The sequence below is a fragment of the Dromaius novaehollandiae genome, chromosome 13 (assembly GCF_036370855.1).
Source record: "Dromaius novaehollandiae isolate bDroNov1 chromosome 13, bDroNov1.hap1, whole genome shotgun sequence".
NCBI classification, from domain to species: Eukaryota; Metazoa; Chordata; class Aves; order Casuariiformes; family Dromaiidae; genus Dromaius; species Dromaius novaehollandiae.
The window spans coordinates 1,415,227-1,440,776 of NC_088110.1; the positions used below are offsets into that span (position 1 = coordinate 1,415,227).

At 40.4% G+C, this 25,550-nt stretch overlaps 1 protein-coding gene across 1 annotated transcript; it reads left to right on the top strand.

Moving 5' to 3' along the window:
* The first annotated feature begins 1,250 nt into the window (after positions 1 to 1,250).
* Positions 1,251 to 25,550, top strand: KCTD19 (potassium channel tetramerization domain containing 19). The gene is made up of 15 exons (XM_064519509.1): positions 1,251 to 3,829; positions 5,631 to 5,781; positions 6,155 to 6,346; positions 7,861 to 7,983; positions 8,242 to 8,431; positions 9,183 to 9,343; positions 11,149 to 11,258; positions 13,315 to 13,457; positions 15,456 to 15,539; positions 17,669 to 17,777; positions 19,310 to 19,964; positions 20,106 to 20,168; positions 21,555 to 21,766; positions 23,623 to 23,799; positions 25,410 to 25,550. The coding sequence occupies exons 1-15, from the start codon at positions 3,509 to 3,511 to the stop codon at positions 25,548 to 25,550; spliced, it is 2,832 nt and encodes a 943-aa protein (XP_064375579.1). The 5' UTR covers positions 1,251 to 3,508.

Genomic DNA, 25,550 nt, shown 5'->3' on the forward strand with positions numbered 1-25,550 from the left:
GAACCAGTGTCTTCGGCAGAACTGAACCGACACGCAGCTCCACGCAGATAGCTCTGTTTTATTTCAGGAATTTCTGCCATCGCGTTTTGCACTCACTCGTCTCATTTACTGGGTCAAATAACCTGTCATGACTCTTACTGCTGCCTGTTCTGCAGGACCAAGGCAGCACTGAGAGAGGCAGCAGCAATCTGTGCCGGCTCATGTTTTAACTAATCTTCATATTGTAACTTGACTACCTCTGATCAGAAACCGCTGGGATACTAAAAAACAATCCCTTTAGTTTTATTTTGAGTCACTTATGTGGTAAAGCCATGCTTCACAGTGGTACTTTAAAGCGCTTTGAGTAAATACTCTTGGCAATGGCGCAAGTTTAGACTTTACGGTGAATAATTCAGTAATGACAATAGGTTTACTAGCAGCTTCTTGGTATTTGCAGGTTAACGAAAGCACAAAGCATCTATTTGGGCTAAAGTTGGGAAGTTTGTAAAGCTTAACCTGTGGCTACTGGAGTTGCATGGACTGCACGTTCTCCAGGCCTCGCTGCAAGAGCTTGTGCTTCCTCTCCCGTACGTCGGCAGCACCGGAGACCCCGCAGAGCTAAGGAACCACACGTGGAAAGACACCTTTCCGCGGCATTCAGGAACTGCCAGGACAATTTCGTAACGTTCAGCAATCACGCCGTTGCCGCTAGCGAGGGAGAAGCTCTCCCTCTTCAGTATCCAGTCCCTCTCGCCCAAGTCCTTCAGGTTAATGTGCAGCCTGTGAAGAGCCCGTGCTCCGGTTACCGGCCAAGGCACGGAGCAGACTCTCTGAAGACAGACAATGCCTGGCCCACGACCCCAACCCCAAATGCCTTGGTCTCCCTTTGACCCTGACCCCAGACCCGCAGGCTGGCCCCGGCCCCCTTCGCCCCCACCCCAGGTGCCCCCCGGGACCCAGCGCACCTGCCGCCCCGCCCTGCCGCGCGCTGGTACCTGCCGCGCGCCCCCGGCGCGGCGCTGCCGCACCCCCGCCTCGCGCGGCGCCCGCCCGTTGCCCGGCAACGCCCGCACCGCCGCCCGCCGCCATGGTAGGAGGCGCCCGGGCGGGGGCAGGGCTCGGGCTGGGGGCGGCGGCCGCCTCGGGGCGCGGCTGTCGGGCGCTGCGGGCGGCCGTGAGGCGGCATCCGGCGCTCCGCCTTCCTCAGCAGCCCGCGGGCTGGGTCTCCCCTCACGGGAGGCACCGGAGGCCGCGCAGCGCCGGGTCTGGGGGCGGTTTCCCGGCCGTGCCCGCTTGCCGCGGCCCTGGCAGCGCGGGGGAGCCGCTGCCGTGCCCCGGCCGCAGGAGGTCACAGCGGGCAGCGAGGCTGCCATAGTCCGGGCTTCGGCCTGGCCTGGGGGGACGCGCGGATGACTCCCGGCTGGTCAGGAGCCTGGGAGAAGCCGTGTGTGTGCAGGCTGCCTCTCCCGGAGGCTGCCTGGAAGAGGCGAGTTTCCCTGTGCAAGGAAAACAGGGAGCCCGAGGCAGCGAGTCATGCAGAAGGGCTCTGCAGAGTGTGGGGCCTTTGCCTCGCTCCTGCCGCACCTGCCGCAGTCCGTTTTGCGCTAGCTCTGCAGCTTTTATGAGCTCGGTTTGCTCACGAATATGGAAGAAAACTATAGCAGCCCGCCAAATGGATCATTTCCTGCTGTTTTAGTGAGTTATGTCAGCCCGACATCCAGTTGGGTGTCGGAGCCGAGGCGAAGGCCGCGGACGGGCGAGAGCTGTGGCCAGGAGCAGGAGCAGGGGTGGGAGAGGCGGTGAGGCCTCCTGCCCTTTCTGCGTCCGCGGGCTGTTAGCTTGGCTCTGGCACCGGTGAAATTGCAGCCCGAGATGTAGGAAGAAATGGCTTGCTGTGAGCATTCCTGCGAGCAGCGGGACTGGTAAGCGGTTTCGGGGGCATGCATCCATAGGCATCTCTAAAAGCAGAGGGCAGAAGAAGTGGTACTTGGCATGGCATGTGTTTTTTCTCCTGATCATTGCCTTTGGTTCCTCTCCCATTTCTGCTCACCCCTGCTTTTTTATTAAAGAAAAAAGGCATAAAGCATCAGAGTTCCAGGGCTGCTTGCTTTCCCCGCCACCCTCAAATTTGGAGATGAGCCTTGGAAATGCCAAGCTTTGAATATCTTGTTACTGTGAAATGACTTTTCATCTTTCTTGCTGGAACAGTTTTTTTTTCTTGTTATGTACTCAGATACTTGATCTGTGCTTGAAATTACCAGGTAATATCAATGATGAGAATACCTTTGAAAAAATCAAGGCTAAGAAAACTTTAAGAGCACTGCAATAACAGTAGTTCTCCGTCATTGTCAGGGGTGACCACCAGCAGCACCTTCTCCATCACAGTTTGGATTATGAACTCTCAAGAGGCTACAAAGTTCAATTTGTGCATTTGTTAAGCATTATTTTTTCCCATTCTTTCCCACATTTCCTTTGGACTCACTGCTCTGTAGTTACTTGTATGTGAGATGGTCTAAATACATTTGAAACATCATGTATCGTCTTCCACCCATTTTTCCTGTTACAAGGATTATGTTCTCTATTGTCAGTACAGCTTCTGTCTCCTTGTGTTTTGAGGTTGGCATCTGTGGCTAAGGTAGGCAGTCTTTTTTGTTTTCAGGCCTGAATTGGCTTTTCAGTCCATTTTAATAGGCCACAGGCTAATGCACATCTCGGTTTGATACATTACATGAAAAAATTGTTTGGCCACAGGCCTCAACAATGTGCTCTTGTCCTGCTTGAGGTGAATTTAGCATCTGCTTAGCTAACAGCCACATATGTGTTTTCCGAGCACCTTTCACCATGGATGATTTTTTTTCTACCCTGTCTTGTGGAGAGGATCGTGACCTACATAGTAAGGAAAATCTGCATCTCAAAATAGTAGCAAAATATTTTAATAGAATGGTGTGTCAGCAGGCTACTCAGAATTGTGTGGGATGGTATATGGCATTTATTTATATTTTATTACCAAATGTTTTCGTATTGTCTTGTCATAACAAAATCACTGAAGCTAACTAGGTTGCGGTTGTGTCAAACCCTTATATAAGTTATAACAATCAAGCCTTTTATTCTCAATCATAGAAGCGTTCTACCTGAAGTGTAGTCCATTTTATTTGTGTGTTTAAAGAACATGTTCTTCGTATTTTACTTAACTGTTCTCTGGTAACAAACTCAGAATTATCTAACCTGTTTTTTTCCAAGTTTTAACTATGGGTCTATATTATGCAAAACAATATTTATAGATTTGTTTGCTGACTTTTTATGATCCATGGCTTTAGGCACATATTAAATAAGGGATTTGAATGCACAAATGAATAGGGATGTAAGGCAATAGGTAATTTGCCCCGTACCTTATTTTTTGGCAAGATGGTCCAAAATTTATGGTATGTATGCTACCACAGAATGGAAAATAAAATACAAAGCTGAATGGATTTTTAAAATAAAATAGTCCATTGTTTCAGAATTTGCAGATTCATTCTTGCCTCTTGATATGATTTTCCTTTCCTATTTGAAGGAACCAGGGAACATTAGTGAATCTGCAGAAGAAGAGTCAATTAATTTTAATGTTGGTGGCTGGCATTTCTCAATTCCCAAAAGTAAAGTTGCTCAGTTTCCTGAGTCTCTGCTGTGGAAAGAAGCCTCTGTACGAGATCAGTCTGAAAATCTAAGATTATTTATTGACCAAGATGGAGATACATTTAGACACCTTCATTATTACCTACAGACTTCAAAATTATCTTTTTCCAGCTGTGCTGAATTGAATTTATTGTATGAGCAAGCATTAATTTTGCAGCTGACACCTTTATTACAGGTAAAATGAGATATTCTGTATGACTTGTCTATAGACTTTGTTCATTCCTAGATAATATTGGCTGTAGAAGGATGTCAACGATGTTTGTGCATATAACCGTATCAATACATGGAATAGGTATCCAGGCAATTAATTTCCACATTCAAGTCATCTGTAACAATTGGTGAGTGCAGAAAATGTTCCAGGTTTCATTTTTGACTTGTCAGAGGTCATTCAGCAGTCACTGCTTGCTTTTACTAAATTTAAACCAAGCAGAGGCTTTTATTTGCTAACAGTTATGCTCATTACTTAATGGCAATTATACTGACCAGTCTTTTGGATATGAGCCTGCTAATCTGAAAAAGATGTGATTACCCTTTCTGTTGTTGCTTGAGAGGGTTCAGTCTGACTGAAAACGATTGGCCCAAGTGGGACATCACTGAGTTCACTGTCCTGTCAAGTGGGAAACTGCAGTTCCTCCTCTCCTATTTTGTGGTACCGTAAATGGAATTGTTAAATGGATATCTTTAAGAACTACTTAATTTACTATTTGGCTGTAAGTATGTTGTAGTGTAATTGCAGTGCAAGGTAGGGTTCATATTTCCTGGATGGATGAAATGTGTATTTTCATATATGTTTGCGATTCTTCTAGGTTTAATCTAAACTCTGTTTTTTGGGGTGTTTCTAATACTTGTGGAATTGTCTCAACAGTGCTATAATGCTTGATATTTTTAGCCAAAATGTTAACGTGGATGTTATTTTTAGGACTGTGTTTAAAGATGTAACATCTCCAAATAAGTTGGAAAGGGAGAGGAGGAACAACAAAAACGCTGTTGTATTAACAGTGTATGATCACATATTGTGAGACTATTGTGGTATGGCCAGGAACACATTTCACAGAACTTAAGTTCTTGCATTTTCTAGCTTTTAAATGTTTGTCAGTGCAACCTTATCCGTTGTTGAACATATCTTGCACGTATCTTTTAGAAGAGATAATCATGGATCTAAAGGTACTTTGTAGATAATATCCTGCAATAATATCTAACCATTTGTTCAAAGATTAAAAGAATGTGTTTATCATTTGGTAAAAGATTAGCAAATGTAGACTATTAAGCATTGTTATCATTGAACAAAACATCTCTTCCTCTTTCTAACCATTAAGTTCCTACTGCTTACTGTACAGATGTTATTAAAAAGAGCCCAACAGGTCTCTCAAGCTTTGTGTTAGGTTCTTGGCTATATCTATCGTTGTATGCTTTTAAGCATGCTAGTATAGTATATCCTGAGTTCAAGAGCTAGAATACAAAGAAATCTTACTAAATCTTGAGTGATGCAAAAATGTTTGGCATTTTTTGGAGTATATGAATGGCTCAGGTTATATTACACGTTCCTGTAAATATTCACCACAAATTAATTCTAGTTACCTTTAGGTACCTAAAAATTAGGAATCTAATATAAGTCAAACACCTAAACTATTTTAATAACTACTGGAAAGGGGAAGGGGCCTCTGGAGAGGAGTTAATTCCATCAAAAATCATGTGTGTAAACATAGATTAGGGGAAATAGGGCTTCTGTGTCTGTTCTTGAAGCAAGATCATTTTGAGTGTGAATCTGTTAACATCTGTAAAAGCTATTGCAAAGTGCTCTGAGATCTGTTAAGAAGTGTGTTGTTGTCTCTTTGTATACAATATTCCATGGCATTTTTTTATAGATATGAAGTACTGCATATCTGGATTAGACTTTTTTCTATGGCTGCTTTTAATTTTTGGATTAGTTATTTGAATTGAAGTAGTTAATTGAAAAACTTTATGTATCTTAACAGATTTTAGATAATTTGAAGGAAGAGAAACATAATTTACGTGTCCGACATGCAGATAAACCAATAGCTGAAAGAGCATCCCCAAATTACTGGAGAACGCGAAAATGTATCAGCAAGCCGTCAGAGATTCCTCTTAAAAGTCCAGCATTCACAGGTAAATGTCCCACCCTCTCTTCCTAGGGTATAGTTAGTCCAGTGAATGCTTGTTTCACTTAGGTACCTTTGGTATGTAACTTTTAGTTGTTGGTGCTCACTTGCATTCAGACCAGTTGAGAATTTTTGGTTATTGCAAAATCGAAGGGATTTTAATATATTCCTCTATTTTTTGCACATAGTTTCCAGGTGTCTGTTTATTCATTTGCATGGGGTTGGTCCTTAGAGAGAAGACTTCATCCTTTGGGGAACATTAAATATTGCAAAGGATTGAAACAGGCTTTTCTGTGCTCGATTCAGCTCTCCAAAGTGTATCTTTGAATTTCATTTTTCTTTATTTATATATTGATTTTTCACCAATTTTCTTCCCCAAGGATTACAGGAAAGAGCTCCCCTAGGGCTAATGGATACACCGTTACTCGATACAGAAGAGGAAGTGAATTACTGTTTTTTGCCACTAGATTTGGTGGAAAAATATCCTGTACTAATTAATGATGATAATTTGCTGTGGCTCCTTGAGAATGCAGCTGTAATTGAGTGTGACTGCAGTGAATTCCGCTTCATAGGTAAACTTTCCCTTTTTTTTTTTTTTTTTCTGAAAAGCACTTGCCAAAATGGAAGCAAATGATTTTAATCTGCTTCTGTTTCTCAACAGCTGGTTTTATTCTGATATGTCTAAATCATTTTTGTTATTAAACTATTTCTGTCTATCTTCCGTAACACTTTTTGAAAGATCAGAATCTTTTTTTTGTTTTGGTTTTGCTGTCTGACAGTTTTACTGTCCTGTTAATCAAGAACCAAAGCAGCTACCAAGTGGCCTCCAACATTCCTGTCACAATACCTGAAATTAGGTACCTGGTCACAACCGAGTGACTCAAAGTGAGGAAGTTAGGTGCCTAGTCTCCTATCTCAGCAGAGAAAGCGAGATGCCTCTAAATGATGAACCGCAAAACTTCAGATGGTGCATAAGGAGATTCCTAGAGCTAATCAAGAGGTTTATTTCCTGCCAAGACACAGTATGGAGTCCTGTCTAGTCCTGACATGGAGGCATCTGCTTAAGCAAGTTTGCTGCTTTTGAAGTGGCAGTAAATTTTTGCATAGAGACTGAATGGTAAGCTGGGTTGAATTCTTTTAATATTGCCTGGTTTTAAAACTTGGAAGGATGCTTTAATAATGAGGCCACAGTATAATTTGGCAGCAGGTGCCTTACATATCTTCCGTTTAGGCTGGACCATTGTTCGCTGTAACGCGAGAGTGAACAAGGACGTCTCACCATGTAACTTAGCAGGTAGAGCCCTCTCCTGGGGCAGTGGGGGCACTGGCCATACTTATTTGTATTTTATTAATCCAGTGGTTTTCTAAACTAAAATACATGAATGGTTCAGACATCAGGGACCAGAAATGCTATTGACAATGGGTAATTAAGGTAGACAAAACTTACATGGTAATTCTAAATCTCTACTTGATCTTAATTCTTCAATAGTTTAAAAAAAAAAAAAAGAATAGTTTTGTTCATGAATGTTCTTCTAGCTTCAAAAAAGATAAATACTTCTCAAAAATATGTCAGGTTTCCATAGCTCCGCCATCAACATAGCGTTTCATCCTATGTGAACTCCGTTAAGATGAGATAGATGGATAGATGTGAAATTGCTATAGTTTTGCCCCACTACTCTTATTGATAAACTCTGGTGTTAGCATATGGAAATCACATGTTTAAATGCACATTGGGGTGGCACTGTGCCTAGGGAAAAAAAAACAGCCAAACAAACAGGAAGCCTCTTGTATGAATTTCTTGGGATTCTGTAACAAGCAAAACTAACCTAATTTGTGTATACTTTGCTTACCCTTGTGTTCTGTACCACTTATGCTACAACTGGCCTTTGAAAGCTTCTAGTATAAACTCTGTTTTCAGGATTGCATCTTCAAAGACAAAGTAACTCCTGGTTTATATTTATTATCTGTTACATATGCTAGTGAATAGTAATGCTGGAGGAAATCATAAGAACCCATTTTTGCTAGATTCGAGCGCTGGGGAGATGGCATCAACACACAGTTCCTGTGTTTTATTTTTAATTTCAAGTTAATTTTCTTCGCTCAGAGGAGATTTTGTTGCCTGATGATTTCTGCAACATAGATGTTTTGGAGGAAGAAGTTGTAATTTTGGGAATTCCTAAGCTTACAGATGCTGTGAAAATCTATAGAGGTAATGTAATGAACATAACTGTATATTTTCTTCCTATTATGGATTAGTTTTTATATTACCTTGTAAGACTGAGTGTTTGAATCAAATATTATTAATACAGTCAATGCTTTGAGCTAAGTAGTCTTATCAGCTGAATTCCATATACATGGAAATAGTGGAAAGTATTGCAATAATTATTAATCTTTCTCAAGTCTCAGTATATCGGTGCATTTTATTTTTGTGTAGGCAACTGCTCTATGTTGTCTTTTAACCTTGAAGGGTCTGCAGAGGGCTCAGAGAACAAACCACAGGTGGCCAACGTGCCAGTGCGAGCCCCGCTGTACGTCATGGCTCTTGGTCTTCTGGTCAAATATCCAGATTCAGCACTGGGACAGCTCTACGTCGGAAGTAATTTAGGCCGAAGCAAGCTGTACATCTCTGGGAATGGGGTCCTCTTTCAGCACGTAAAGTACGGCTTTCCGTGACGTAGTTTACATTCAGCTCATGAGACTGAGTTTGCTTTCTTGTTTCCCTATTGTGGAATTCCCTTTTCAGCCAGCTCAATCTTCAGATATAATCTCTGCAAAGTACTGGAATCTTCAGTTGGCCACTTAGTGCATGAATCTGTTTTGTGTATTTTATTCAATGCACTTATTTTTGCTATAATTTGGTTATGGAATAGTTGGTGTTACCAAATTTAGCTTTGATATATATTTTTATATATAATTATTAACACTCGTCTACATTACAAAAATGGAATGGTATAAAATACATGATGAATTAATTTGACTATATTCAACCAAACTCCAGCGAAGAATTTAGACTTCTGAATGCTGAATGTTTCAGCTTAGTCCTCATTCTTAGCATTAGTGCTCAGACTTACTACCATACCAGTCTACTGCTTTAATAAAACCCCTTATCTTATAAGAGAATGGCTGCTTAGGGAATCATTAAAACCATTTCCTGCAATAAGTGAAAATGTAGACAAGGTCAGACATCTTTGCAGTGACAGAGAATACCCCCTGATTTTCCAAGCAACATATATGAAGGCACTGTTTTTTAAAAGTGTGTAAATAAAATACAAAAACAAGGTATATGAGTCATAAAGGTAGCTTTTTAATAAGAATTCATATTTACTGACATCTATTCATTAAAAATAAGCAGTGAAAACTATAAGAAAAGGAATAAAAAGTTTAGTGATCTCCTCTATTTTTGGATAGGAACTGGTTGGGAACTTGCCGACTCCCTCTTACTGAAAATATGTCTGAAATCCAAGAACTCTGTGCTTATTTGGACAAAAGGGACATGACGTACGAGCCAATGAAAGATGCTTTAAAAAGCTTTCTGAAACAACAGATGCCAGCAGAGAGCAGAGACTATAGTAAGTTAATTCAGAATAGAATGAGCAAAACCTGCTTTTGAGGAATTATTACAGTATCAAAATAAACCAAAGGTTTCACTGTCTTGAGAGTGTTTGTTTTCCTAAGATCTACTGTTGTCCAGTTGCTTTATTAACTGGCTGTTGCCAATCAGTGAACTCTACAGTAATAATATTAAGTTCTAGGTGAAATATAGAGCAAGTCTATATAAGAGCAGACAGCAATAAGGTCTGCCTTTAACCTTTTTTTCGCAAGGCTGATCAAAGCCAGTTCTGTCAGCCTCTTTTCTTATACCACATGCTCTAGGAAAGATAAATGTAATCACACTCTATACATGATAATCCAGATGAAACCTCTCCAGTATTTTATACGATGGTCTACCCCATCTACCCCTGTTTACCCTGTCTCTGCTGGAATTGGCTCTTCCAGTGCATCCTATGGTCTCATTTGCAGTTCCATGTTCCATTGGTTGGAAATAATCACTCTGTGATCAACTCATACAGTGGTCCTGTTCACTCTTCTGCTTTAACGCCCATCCAAGCACTTGCCCTTTTCCTCCTGGCTCATACTTCAGCTCGTAGGCTCCTAGATATATTTCCTGTTGTTTATGTGCAGGTTTGGCATCTTATTTTGTACTAGGGACCTTAATTCCAGTTTCCTCCCCTCCTCAAGGTCTCCAGGGGATGTTTATCCTTTCAGTTTTGAGTTATCATCATATTTCATCAGAATACTTCTGCTTTATGTGAAAAGGGCTGAGAAAGGGACTGATGTTCTAAGTATTCCCATGCCCCACTATGCAGAAAATGTATATGTAGAAAAGAGTGAATCCTTCCAATTCTTAGATGAAATTATAACCCTTGAAGAGAAGGGTTTGATCTTAAATTGAAAAAACAATTTCTTATTATTAGTCGTCATTGTGTAGTATGTTGGATAACGCATGTTAGAAAAAATAGCTCTGTGACTCAGATGTTTTAACAATAAATGATGCCTCAATTTTATGTATGCTACAGAAGATGAATAGGCGCATTAGAGCAGCTACATGTGATCCAAGCATATGTTTGTGCATTGTTTAGACAATATTAGAATCTATTTATATCATTATCTGTAGCCCTATAAATAATTTTTGTAAGAGTATGACTCATGTATATCTTCTGTAAAGACCTGAGCTATTGTAAGAATCAAAATTCTCCATGTTGAGTTTTTAAAATAATTTTTAAACAAATTTTTTGGATGGATATTTATTTTGATTTTCCTAAAACAATCTCACAGGAATTGCTAGCTGTAACACTATTAATGATTTCAGGAAAAACTTTCCATGTCTTTGTTTCTACACGGAAGCAAGATGTGACCTGAACCCAGACTAAGATATATCCAAAGCTTTTATATTATATCTATTCTCTGTGCATAAGAACTCTGTGAGGCTGGCATCTGCCTGGTGTGCTTAGATACAGCTGCTTTAGGTGACATAAATGTGCCAGCTTAGTGTACCAGACATGACTATGCTAATGCATATAGCCTTCTTGCTATTATTTTTTTAAAATGTATTGAGGAAAAGTGCTTTGGCTGCAGCATGGATGGAGTGAATTGTCCACTGTTATTCTGACTTGCACTTTTACATATGAGCACTAAGCAGATGAAAGTTCCAGTTCTGTGTGCACAGAGTACTCTATTACTTTACTATTTCAAAGAATTACTGTTATTTACAATATTTTGATGTAAAATCTGGTATCTTATTAACTCTGTATCTACCACAAACTTGTTACTGCTTACAGTTGTTTTAGTTGTGACCTTTCCTTTGTTACTCCAGCTCTAGATGCAGCCTGGACAGCAGAAGTATCAGTCTGCTCATTGCATCAGATTGTGAAAGTTTATGTGGGAAGTAACTGGTATGAAACTTACTTACAGACTTTATTGAAGGTATGGTAGTTAATTATTTTTGGATTGCCTTAACGTGAACCTTCTTAAGACAGGATCTTGAATTCTATAGATTAGAATCTATATTTCTAATAATAAGTATTATTAGAATACTTCTGACCTGAGAGCTTAGGGTGATCAGAGTTACATGAGCGGAAATACGTTCAAGTAACTGAGGGAAATAAAGCTTGGAATTCCCAGAAAAGAACCTTTCTGGGCTAATAAGATAAGTGGTTCGACCGCTTACTGAGATTGTAGACCTGATGTAGACTTGATGGAACCTGTTTAATTCTTTTACTGAGGAAGCAAAATTTCTGTTTGGATAATGGATTTCTTTCCCCCCCAAAAACTAGTATTGGAAATATGCAAGAACAAATAGAAAAATAGTTGGGTCTTAACTATGTGCCTAACCTTATATATGAGCTTGAAGTCCACTGAATTTAAGTTTAGTAAGTTAAAGAAAAACCCATACTACATTGCTTTGAATTAGCATGGAATTAAGAGCATACTGAAAATTAAGTGTAAACACTTGTGATGCTTTGCAGAATTCATATGTGAGCTCATTTAAATATCACCATTGACAATATCCTTAGAAGAGCTATTTTTCATGAGAGAATCCTGCTTTGTTAAGCTCCAATGTATGTTGTTGCATAAAGGCCTAAGTCTAAGTAGTTGTATGCTTTTAATTATCAATCTGCAGGAAGTATTCCTACAAACTGTACATTAGGAAGATAGGCATAAGTTTGCCTGAGAATGTGGTCCCTCCATGGATCTCACCACCACCTGTATGTGAGCACAAGAAGAGAAGAAATGATGATGAGGCCTATGTGTCTCTTCTTAAAATACGGTTGTAAGACTCATGGAGTATGTCTGTGTGGTCACATAGCTGTGCATTTTAATGTCAGGTCTTAGACCCCTGGTTGTCCACTTTGCATAAATGTTTGTTCACTCCCACGCTCTCTTACAGAGTGAATCATCTATTTCCCTCTGAAACAAAACCCAGATCTGACTTTGGGGAGAGTTTCCTCCAGGAATCTTTCAAGTTGTATGGAAAAGTCTGTATGAAGTTTGGTTGAATCTGTCCTCCTCCTCCTCCTTGTTTTGTACCTTCAGTTACCCTAATGTATTTTCATGCCACAGCTCAAGATATACAACACATACTTCATATCATTCTTTAAAAAGGCTACATTGAGTGGCAGCTCATCCCTCCTGTTGTTTTAGACACTGTCGTTTTGTGTGCATTTGTTTTTCAGTTTAATTGTGTCTAGGACCATCACTTTAACCCAGATCCAAGGGCCCAATCATGTGGACACAGCCAATTTGCTCCAGAAGTAGCTGACCCTGAGCAGTCTCTGTACCACTTAGACTGTGAGCCACGGATCACTTTGTAAGGTGCATGAATTTAGTAGGAAAGATGTAGCCTCAGAGTGCATAAAGCTCTGTAACAGGTTTCAGGTGCAGATAGGATTCTCAGACTGCTTCTAGCCAGGGAAAATCCCAACTACATTTTGCGTGTTACCACGAAGTAAATGGCATGCTTGAAGATAGCCACTTTTTACCCAGCCCAGTAGCTTCTTTAAAGCTTTTTGTTGTACCAGTGATGTCCTGTCACCACTGTCAAGCAGCAAAAACAGCACAGATTCTCTGCTAGAGGAGCCCTTCTGTGCCTTGCTATAAAAGCAACTGCAACTTGCAGGCAGCTAGAGTTTAGTCTATGTGCACTTTTTAAAGGGTCCTGTGAGCACTACGTGCCGCTTCTAAGGAGCAACACAGGCTTCATTTTGTACTGAGAATTCATGAAGCTACAAATACCTAAGCAGAAGAAAGTAATATACACACAGCGGGATTAATGTGCTTAATCTGGAACAGGTTTTTCAGTTTTTCTTATAATAAAACAATGTTCTCTATTGGTAAGACAATTAATTCACTCATCTAAAATTACTCTTCTACATTTGATATTACACAGGTTGAAGAATTGCTCTCATATGAGATGAAGAAGAGTCTTCCTATTCTTGGAAAATGTTCTTTGTAGGGTCTTAATATATTTTTATTTCTGTAGTACCCAGAGCTGCTGTCAAATGACAAGAAAGTCTATTGGATCACATATGGTCAAAGTCTTCTAATCCATGGAGATGGGCAAATGTTTCGGCATGTTCTCAACTTTCTAAGACTTGGCAAATTATTTTTGCCATCTGAATTTAAGTAAGCAGAGTGAATTCATGTGTTTCTTTTATATTAGGTGGTTGTAGGAAAAAAGCATGGGGCTGTGTTTTCTGATTTACATAGAAATATCATCCAAAAGAATTAGAAGAATTTTCAGTCCTGAATTAAACCATAATATCTAAGCTTAATTTATGGGGATTTAGGGTTCGATGATTGTGAGATATTGTATGCCTTTATTTTAATGATCGGTGTACTGGACACTTGTACTGCAGAGAAACGTATGTCACAGACAGATACACTATGTGCACACATTTAACAAAAAGAATTCCAAAGATGAGGGTGTCTCAACTGAAAATATTTTTATTGCTGAGATAATTGCATCCCTCTTCTGATTTTTATCTTTTCTGTGGCAGGGACAGCTAAGTCTGGTTTAGTCCAGCTGAAAAATACTGCATCTGCCCCCTCTACTGGTATCTCTGTGCTAACACTGAAAAATGTATCTTCCAAAACTGTAGTGGTAAAGGAATGAAGGAACATAGAGCTCCTAAAAAAGAGAGAGAACTCTCCATCTGTAGGCATTTCAATCTCTTAGGCCTCTAAATTTTATTAAACATCAGAAGCTGAAATGGCTTAAAACCCCAGTCTTCTGAGCATATCCCTACAGTGTGTTTTAACTGCCCCTCTTTAATGCCCCTGAGATTGCCCAGAATGGACTCTTTGGTGCTGTGCCTTCTTTTAGCAGTTTCGTGTGGACTGACACTTATGATGCCACTACTCATGTCACAGTTAGAGGTAAATATGCTTTACATTCAACAATGAAGGTCTGCCTGGTCTCTTCAGTCCTTGAATTCCTTGCTCGTAGGAGCACATATTCTAGTACACAGAATATCTTCAGTACAGTTGACAGTCTTTTAGCTCACCAGCTGATATGGTGATTTTTAGCACATTTAGCTATTTACAGGAGGAATATGTATTTTCATTCTTTTTCCAAAAGTCGATAGAAAAGTTTCACCAGTGGTTTCTGAGATATCTGATATATTAACCACTGGCTGTTCTCGCTTCTGTCATCAAAGACATAGGAAGCCAGATAAGAGTGTCAGACACTGAAGCTATATCTATACAAGCAAACTAAACGTGTTTGGGAATGTTTCTGGTCACCCATGCCAGCTGTTGTAGATGAGCCTGCATTTCTGCCTTAACCTCCCAGAGATGATGGCTGCATTCCTCCTATTCACTGCAAACAGTCTCAGAAACGTCTGAATTGCCGAACCATGCCTGGGAATTGGAGATAGCATAAATTGGATGAGAGCAGGTACACTGGGAACAGCTTAATAGCAGAGGTAATCATGTTCCAGGGTTAAGAATATCCTGGGAATGCTAGCTTTCCCTAGTTCAGTTACAGTCCATTGTGCCCATGCACCTTCTTTGTGGGCTTCCCTGTGGAAAATGCCATGATGAATTTTCCACATGAGAAAACTGTCACTGGTATCACAAAGCAAAGGTAGGGCTCCTGCTTCTCAAAATCAGGTTTCTATTGTCAATACCCATGGTTAATTATAGGAAAAAACAAGCAAGTTTGACTTAACTAGCAGAGGGGCAAGAGCTTGAAAAAGTATCAAAAATAGCGAGTTTCGCAAACGTTTAGAGAGGTGTCACTGAACACTTTTGGTTTAGGAGCTCATTTATTTTGGTTGCACGTTTTCAGAAGTGTCCTCTAATTTGGGATTCCTGATATAAAATTCTGACTCCGTGAAAGTCAGTAGCAAGATTTATATTGTTTTTTGTTTGTTTGTTTGTTTGTTTTTGCTCATTATTTGGATGTCACATGTGAAAAAGGAATAAAATTGCTTTGGGTTCTTTTTAATATTAATGGTAGAGTGTTTCTCCATATGTTGAAAGAAGAATCACCTATGTGAGTATGGCTTTCATTTTATGTAGTGACTGCATAAGCTTCCAAAATTAGTGTGTATTTGGAAAATATAATCTGAGAAGATGGCTTTGAATGATTTTACAGTTAAGTTTATTTACAACTTACAGAGAATGGCCTCTATTTCGTCAAGAAGCAGAGGAGTACCAGATCCCTTCCCTTTTAGAGGCACTTTATCGTTGTGATGCATACAGGTAGAGAAAAATTACCTTTTTGCTTTTCCACAGTATGATGTCCTTTCATTTGACCATACCTAGCAGTATTTGTTCTTCTTTGAAAGGAGTGCGGTTTTCTCTTTTCATTCTGAAATATGGCCACTAGAGGATGATCAGTTCCTGTATCTTTTGGGCCACATCTTTTCCCCATGAGCTATTTGGACACAGGAGCAACAGAGTAGTCCTCAGGCAGTCCTCCAGTAACCAAGGAAATAGGCAACCGAGATATCCCCTTAGTGGTAAAGTCCAGGTATTGAGAATTGGAGGATGCACAGGAACAATTATACAGAGACATCAGACTGAATGGAGATGGTCTGATTTATTAGCTTTGGCTCAGCCTTGGCTTTGCCAAACTCCAGCTGGCTTCAGCAGACCCATTGGAGGGTTTTCTAGCACTGTGGAGCATAGAACAGCATAGCTTAGATGAAGTATCACACAGAATGATTCAGCCCAGCTGGTATTTGATTCTAGACAAATTCATGTTGAAAATAAGGCAAAACTTTTTCCAGGTTAATCCATTGTGAGACATTTTTACAAAGACTGACGTCTCCATTGCTGACAATTTTTAAAATAAGATTGGATTTTTTTAAAAGATGTTTTGCTATTCAAACAGGAATTAACGTTGGGTTTTACTGGAGATCAGACCTCATAATTGCAGTGGACTTCCCTGACCTTATAAAATCTGTGACTCAGCAAACTCATATGATATTGTTTTATTCTCTACTGTGCTCTTTAGAGGGCCAGGCAAAATGTTGAAATGTAGGCCGTCTGGAATGCCCCCAGAACTGAGATATTTCAACTTCAGAGCCTTTTAGAAAATGACGTTGGCATGGCTGTTTTCCTCGTTATTACACTAAAAGAGCTTTCTGGAAGTTAGTGGATTCTTATGGATTCTTACTTCAGCTGGTCACAAGTCATTTAAGCATTTTAACATCAAAATATATCCATTAAAATAGTTGTAAAAGATGGTGAGTCGGTACGGCAAGTCCTGACGTACATGTACATGGGCTGTTTACATCAGGATTTCAAACTTAGTTCGTTTTACTGCTACCAGCAGTAATAGGACACTAATGGTAGCAGCCAGTATTCCATCAGTGGTCACAGCAGTTCCTGGGATTTATGCTAGCTCTGTATGTGGAAGAAGGCATAACTGTTCTTCCCACAACCCCCATCCCAGATTAGGACCCTACCCCCATATTCCTATACCTGTAGAGCAAGAGAAACATGTTAATTGAACTCTGAAGCCTCCTGTATGTGAATGAGACTGTTAAAGTCCATAGGACGTTTCAACAGAGAGGGACTAGTGCTACATAACACAGACTCTTCCATTGCTGTTTGAGTCATCAGGGAACGTAGCAACAATTCTGTCATTTATATCAAAGACCTCTGACAAATTGAAACAATTATGGATTGTTGCCTAGTGTCCATCACTAGATCATCACTCAGCTTAGTAGGTAATCTTATCAAATCCATGTCTACAGGCAAGTCACCAGGAGTCTGCTGTATGCTTTGAGAGTTGTTTCACCTTCTCAAAAAAAATTGGTAGGCAGCTCAGGCACTGTCAGAGGCTGTGCTTCTTAAGCAGGGAAGTGTGTGGTCCTCCTTCAAAAACTGTGGTATCCATCTCCTTAAAATCCATGTCTGATACCATAAATGTAGATGATTGACTTGAATCTGAATAGCTCTCTCCCCTAAGTGCCCATAACTTCTTCATAAAAAGGTTAAAAAAGAGAAGAGCAACTCCCAGGACTTGGGTTGATCAGCAAGGTTTAAATAAATCCATTGATCAAGGTTATGTGGATGCTGGAGCATCTCAGAGACAAGAAACAATTTTAATCTCCTGTGTATCTGAAGCATCACACTTCAGAAATTCTTAGTGCAGCTGGGCAATGAAAACTACTGATGCTTTGCTACCCTCGTGCTATGCATTAGTGATAGTTGTGAACTCTTTTCACTCCCCAGTAGTTTAAAACTATTTCATAATAAAAATGAATGGGATGTACACATATCCACTGGTGACTGGAAATTCTAGCAGCTCCTCTTTACAGGCTTACTGGGTGGTGCTCCAGGAAGAAGTTCTAAAACATTTGTAAATGTTCATTTTCTAGATTATGGATCAAAAAACATGAATTTCACAATGAAGCTGCTTTTCCATGCAAAGGATTAAGTGTTGTAACTTGGAATAAGGAGCATCAGTTCAACAAAGACTCAGAAGAAGTAAGATTTGGATTTCAGAATATGTTGCCACAGAGTGCTTTTAAAAGCAATTTGGTCTAGAAATGTGCCAAATTTAAATTTGTCAGTTTTCAAAAACTCAAACAATTTTTAAAATATCAAAATCAGCTAAAAAATGAGCGTTAGAAATCTCTCCTGATAAAACAAGAACATCTTCATTTTAGAAAGCCCGTCTTCGAGCATCAAGTGAGAATGGGGGACATTCTGTTTAAATATTGTAAAAACATAAGCAAGCTCCTTCCATAATAAGATAACTTGCAGGTAGTTTAGGTGGAGATCCACCACACTTACTTTTCCTTTAGCAATAATATAAAACTTCCTCAGTAGATTTCAAGGAAGAGTGCTTGAGCACTGTCCTGTGTGCTGGGCTTTTATTTATGTTTTTATCAAATGAATGTATGTTGCAAAATCATAAATAGTCCAAACCCTAAGAACTAGGTCCTCTGGTCTTATGTTAGTTTAGCTTAGTCTAAGCACTACAAGGCTACCCTCTTTTAAATTCCCCTTTTGATCTTGTGATTTGCATTCGTGGTTACCTAGTGAGTCCTTCTCACCAAGGGTAGGAAGTGTTTTCCTGCAGACTTCTGTGTGACTTAGGAATTGGGGCACTTTCCTGGGTCACAGGAAATATGAATTCTGACCCCTCTCGCTAAAGAAGGCCTAGAAGCTAGATCTCCTCCTTCCTTGCTGAGTGCTTTAAGATAGTAAAGTTAAGCAGGAGGAAACCACTGCAGCCCTGGTGAGTTAGTAGGATCTGTGACTTACCTTGGTCAGGCATGATCAGAATATGCTGAATATGGTATTCACTGGCAACTTAGAACACAGATATCTGGTTTCTAGATGCCCAGCCGCTTCAGATGAGAGCCAGAAGCTTAAGCAGTGTGCTCAGGCAAGATAGCATTCTGCAGAAATTTTCTAGTCACTGATGTCAGTGTAAAGTGAAAAGTAATTCCTACTCAAGCCACTGAATTCTTTTAGTCCTCAGTTGGGCAACAGCAGCTGAAGGTTGTTGCCTTCACCCTACTAGCGAAAGGTGGCTTGCGTGCGCTGCCCCTGTAGCACTGATGTGGCTTAACACTGATGTTCGCTTGGTAGACTGGTTGCACATCTTTCTTTAACTCTCCAGGCCATCCTTCTTGAACAGAATGTGAAGCAGTTGCTTCAGATAACTAAAATTGCCTTAGTTATAGCAGTAGCAGAGACTGTGAGGTACTAATCCTGTGTGTGTTCCTCGTCCACTCCTACTTCTTTCTTCAAGTTCAGCACAATTCAGTGATCAGAAATGAAGTGATTCAGGGCAGCTTAACAGCTGTGCTGAAGTATCAGGGCATGGTTTGGAGAGGCCTAAAGGACTGCATCCCGCACAGAGTGAGGAAAACATTTTCCAAGATTAGAGACTTGGTTCTTAGGTGCTTGTATTAGAAAGAGTAAAATATATAAATTACCATGAAAGGCAAAATTTACTCTCCCTTTGTTATAAACAAAAAAGTAATAGCATTTCACTGTATTTTTAGGAATATTCGTATACAGCTGTGGATTTCCGTAAATACTATATTAATGCATGGAGTAAAATAAAAGATCTGAAGGGAAAGCAAGATACCAATGGGGAGAAGGCAAAGTATTCTAGAATGATTTCACGGGCAAGAGGGGCAAAGCGAAGGAGTAAACTTGGAGGATACCACAAGTCCTCAGACATCCGGATAAACTGTGGCTATTACAAGAATTCAGTAAGTCCTCCAAGGAAGAGAGGAATAAGAAGCAGTTTAACGAAGAAATTAGAAAGTAAAGACTCAGCAACTCCCATCCAGAAATTAATTTCCCCGGTAAAGGAATGGGATGTGGTGAACTCCAAGAGATGTGATTTCCAACATGTGGCTATATCTGATGGTAATATAACAGACAACATATCTCAAAATAACACTCCTGAAAAGCACAGTGGTATCAAGGGCTCCCTTGCTCTTTCTCCTGGGAAAATAAGCTATGCAATAGAAAAAAACAGTAACATGACCAAATATGAAGTTGGGGCTGAAGAAAAGCAGCTATATTCATACATGTTCAAACAGAATTTGCCAGTTACTCCGTGTTCTGGAAAATATCAATTCAGCACCATAGAAACTACTCACACAATGGGAAAAACTGCAGAGAATAGAAACTGGGAGCAAGCAGAAGGTAGGTGATTGCTTTGTGATAGTTGCTTTCAAAAATGATGGGAGTAATTAACTGAATGACTTATATAAATAAGAGACTTTGATCATACTGATGAATTGTAGAGTGACAGTCTCAAACTTTTCTTTGTTCTCCTGCTTGTAGGAAGTTTCTCCAGTGAAGTAAGAGACAAGCACTTGCAGAAGAAACTCATCCCTGTAAAAAACAGTAAGTTAATTGTCAGCTGTTAAGCAAGGGCCTGACTATGGCTGGAGGGATTTTTTTATTGCTTGTGTATGCAGAGTTGACTACTAAAAGTGTATTTGCTGGAAAGGTGGAGCAACTTTTTAATTGACTAGCATTAATACATTGTTCTTTAATTATCTCCTTGTTACCCTATCTTTATAGCTGTATAATGAACAATAAAGCTGATTCGCTGTGTTAAGTCACCCATCTGCATTTTTGAGATATTTGGTTGCTTAGAGGTACAGTATTGTGACCAGAAATACTGGATATGGTTAGTTTAGTAACACTCGGTAATAGTGCAAAATGCAGCATCACAGTTAGATTTTGGGAGCATGATGGATAAAGAAGAGAGTCATGTCAACTTTAGTCCTGTCCTGAGGGTTCCCAGGATTTTTTGAATGGGCTCTTGAGTTGTCATGACTATTCAGATAGACCTTGCAAACAAACTCATTTTTAAATGTTTGTGGTAATTTACTGCTACTTTTATTGGAGTTGCTGGCACAGTACAAGGACAGTAAAAGTTCAGACACTACAGAACTGTACATCAAAACCTGAAAGTTTACATGTTTTACAAGGGTTTCAGATGTAGGGCTTAACATATCCAAACTACTAGTGTAAATTGAGCTATAATCTACTGATTGAAGTCTGCTTTATACAGTGAGATCACTGAGCTATGGTCTATTTACAGAAAGCTGTAATTTTGTATAGAAACTGAAAGATCTAACCCAGAGGTTTCCACAGGCATGTGTAGGAGTTGAAAAGATTTGCCTGGTAGCCAAGATGCTAAATGCAAACTCAGGAAACCTCAGTGGAATTTCGCAGTCCAAGTCTTCTTATATCACCCTGAAGACGACCTGATTTACCCTCTACCTCAGCTTACCACTTCCACAGTGGGTAACATTGCAAGTTTTCACAGAATTGTTGGCAAAGCAAAATGTATTAATAATGATTGTGGATGTTTTTGTTACTATAGCAATGAAAGCCAGATTATTATTTTGCTAGATAAAACTCTCTTTTATCCTTTGAAAAAATTCCAGACTGCATCTGCTTGGCTTTGGTTAAGCAATACGTAATGGTTACTCTTTCTAAATATCCCCTGTGAAAGAGAGGAGTAGAGAAGACCTGTAATGTTATAAGGTTGTAAATTTTTGACTTTAGGATTGTAATTTTCTATCTATTTGTACTTTGCCTCTTCTGGGAAAACATGACAGAATAAAGACAAAACAAGCGCATACCTTTCATGAGAAGATATAGTGATCTTGATATAGATACAGATATAATGGTCATACTTATATATGAACAAATGTGTTAATGCTATTAGTATTGGTGCAGGCTTTACTGTAAAACTCAACATCTATTTATTCACAGAAACAATGGACAATGAACAAACCAACATTGTTCTGGAAGAGCACAGAAACGTAGGATTGATTCTTAGAGTTGAACATCCTCCAGTTTTAGGCAGTGATGGCTTTTGTACATGCAATGAAGAGAGTGTTGTTTATAGCATTCTGCTTGATGGTACTCAACTGGATAATTCATACACTCAAGCACTAGCCAAAGGTAAGGAAATACAAATAGCTGTAGGATGTTGCTGCAGAGTTTTTAGGAAGAAAACCAATGTCTCTATCATGATATGTTGTCAATTCTGACTAACTGAGTACCTACAGTTATTGCAGCCTAATTGCTGCTTACATTTAGTTCTTCAAAACAGCTGGACAGCAGCTGACTAACCTTGCAGGTGCCCTGAATATTTACACCAGTGAAGTTTTTAATGCACTAAATCTGTGATTGGTCTACAGAGCTAGTAAGAGCAGGGCAAAAAAAAAAGGATAATCAATCAACTCACTATCCCAGCAGTTAAAGATTTTGCTTAGGATATGGAAGTGTAAAGTTCAGCTTCCTGCCCTATTGCATACTTATTTATTTATGCTAAATAGAAAAGCGAGTTTGTAGCAGATCAGTCTGAATAGTGCAGTGAGCATTTCTTGGTGATACTGTGTCAAATCCCAGCTGCTGATCATAGACAGTCTCCCATGTTCCTGGTGAAAGTGCTTTGGAGGTGGATAGGTACTACAGTGCTGTTGTGTTCTGTCTGAGAAAGGTACAGGAATGGTATAGGAAGGGAGCTCTAGGAAGGGCTCATGGCTGTGATTTCTTTATGGAAGGTAAGAGGCACCTGCCTCTTGAAGGGGGCAGGGCTCAAGACCTACCACATTCTTCAGCATTTCTTATCAGTTGGGTTTGATCGTGCAGCTTGCGGGTTTGCAGATGCGTTCTTTGGAGCCTGGCTCTTCCTGTCCTTTATAAAGTGAGTCTGAGTCTTCCCGTGCTTCCTGTGCTATATATAGTGAGCTCATGTGCCCACCTTGTGGCTGAAGATTTAGTTAGCTAAGTGGGAGCGTGCTTAAAGTTTGTTGCAGTTTGGAGACTCCCTTTGAGTATCTAGAACCAGACTGACTAGCTTCAATCCACACACACACACATACACAAAGCTAGACAGAGCTCTTCCATTTGTACAAAGTCATTGTCTTTAAATCCCAATAAAATAGAGTTAAGAAGAAAACTAATTAAGCATACTATAAATGACATGGATGTTACAAAGCCTGCCAAACTGTAGACTAAACAGACTAAATGACTAGATTAAAATATTGCAACCCAAGGAATTATACCTGATGATCTACACAAAGACAATTACTCAGCTTTCTTTATTCCTCCGACTCAGCTCATGTATTGTCGTTTGTAGGTGTTTCAACTATTTGTGTCTGCAATCACTCAGACCCATTCTCTGAAAGCCATAGTCTGGCCTAGCCTCTTTTGGGAACTGCTTGATGAAGTGCTACCCAAATGGGACTCACAGTGTTATCTATCTGAAAGAGGTACACAGGGCAATGATTTGTGTCCATTTCTTCTTTTATACACTCCTCATTGTGATGGGAGCTGACTGGAGAGCCTCCGGGACTCTGCAAGTTAAAGCACTGTGCTGCTTCCCCCACCTCACCCCTTTTTTAAATGGGACCACACCTGAATCCTTGGGAATTAAACTGATAATGTGGCAGTATGCCTGCTATTTGCTGATGAATGTCGCTTTTTTTATCTCACTCCTGCTGTTTCTGCAGGAGGTATCAATCAATGTGGTTTATGTATGTATATATGTGGGTGTGCATGTGTGTGCAACATAAACATATACATAACACACACCCATTTATATAAACAAAGCAAAATAAAAACTAAACAAAACAAAGCCCAAGATAAATATTCTGAGATTCATGTTCAATTTTTGTTCAGGTGAACCTTCATGTAGAGCTCAGATTTTAAAACTGACTGTTAGGATTCAGTTGCTTTAAAATCTTGGACAGGAAAGGCATTAAAGAAGCCAAAGGCAGAAATACTGAAACGTTAGCATGCTGAAACTGCTTTTTTTTTCTAATGCTTTTAGTTCTTTGAACTGTTCCTTGTAGATACAGTTTTTCTAAGTTTTGCCCTCTCACATGAAGAGATATTCTATGCCAGGAAGTGCCACTGTTTCCTGACTGATGTTATCCTGAACTCAGTAAAGCAGAAGGATCCCAAAGAAATCACAGCCAAAGTTGTGACTCTGGTGAATAGGCTCTGGGTAGGTACAAGTTCATAATAATCCAGATGAGACATGTCTTCTCAGGTTCTTGAAGTCATTGGTATGGTGTGGGATGGGGTGGCAGCACAGGACATAGAAATTCCCAGTGTTAAGTGCAGTGCCCAGCTCCTCGAGGCCTTGCTGCTGGTGGAAGTCAGGCACCGTCTGATACACAGGGAGAAGCAGGTGTCTGAACAGGAGCCATGGTTGCTGTTGTGCTGAGGGGGGAGGAATGTCCTAAGACAGACAACCACTAGGGCCATAAATACAGCATAGGGCCCCTCAGAGTTATGTGCTGAAAGCGAAGCAAAAAGGTGGTGTCTAGCACTAATCAGGAGTCTTGCTTGAAATTAGGTACCAGTTCCTTTCTCCTTGAAAACCAAGGAGAGCTCAGTCCCATCAGAAGATGGCTTTGGGAGAGAGCACCTTCCTCCCCAGTTGCTCAGTGGCTGGGGAGTCCCATCAGAAGATGGCTTTGGGAAAGAGCACCTTCCTCCCCAATCGCTCAGTGGCTGGGGCACTTTTGTATGTTAAGGCTCATGTCTCACTTGAGCGGGTTTAGACCTGAATAATCAATAGCTTAAGAGTGTGAGAGGAACTATTTACTGTCTTGCCATTTGAAAAGGTTGGCACCCTTGACACCCCCCCCCCCCCAACCACCTAGTGCAAGGCTGTTTAAGTCTAGCAGCTAAAGCACCCCTTGTATGTGTGTTGGGGGGGGGGGGAGGGGGCTGTATTCCCTGTTGCAGGAAACACTAAAAAAAATAAATGGTAGTGTCCCCCACCACCCAGCTTTGGGGCATCTTTCCAGTCTTTGGGTCTGGGAGGTTCAGTGCCATGCTGTGCTGTGCTCCCTGCAGAGCACCAGCAATTGCTTCCAGAGTGCCAGTGGTAGGTTAAAAGACAGCTACTTCATAAATAACCATTTTGCCATAGCAAATAAATGGGATGTGATCTCTTCCAAAGAAACAAGGGGTCATGACATCGTAGCACAATACTTGACAGTTGTGAGATCTGTCAAAAGCAACTCATGGCCCTACGTGCAGATGCTCCATTAAGTAAAATATGTCCCATCCAGTGTGTCCCCCCCCGCCCAACTCACTTCTGCCACCAGATGTGTTTGCAGCAGGAACAAACACTTACCCTCAAGGAGCCAAGGTTGTAGCTGATTCCCCCTCCTCCCCCCTCCACCTCCCCTTTCCTGACCCAGAGGTCCTGTTTGAAGAAGCATTTCCTTTCCATGCAGAGGCCAAGCTGCTATTTGCACAGCCTCCGCTCTGCCCAGAAGCATTTTTATTTCTCCTCTTGGAGAGTGGGAGAAAGGTGTAGGGAAAAGGACTTGGGACACTTTGCCCTTGAGTTTTCCCTTTCTAGTGTGAGTGAGCATATGCGTGTGCGTATGCATGTGTGTGTGTGTGTCAGGGGATGTCTGTTACTTCATACCAAGCCTTATTAATCTTAATAATAATTAGCCCTGATCAAGGACTGAGAACTTCCCCATCCAGGTGGTAATTTCACCAGTACTAGGAGCATTACTCATTGGCAGAGGCTGGGCACTTTAGGCAGAGTACCTCCTTGTTGATATGCCAAGCTTGTGTTTTATATTTTAGACTCTGCAGATCACCCCCAAAGAGTTTGTTGCGAATTTACTGAACACAGAGTATTTTAAAGGTGACAGACACATTCATGAAGAGCTACTGAAGTGGGTGGAAGTAAGTACCATTTGCCACAAGGGGATGCTGTACGGCTGA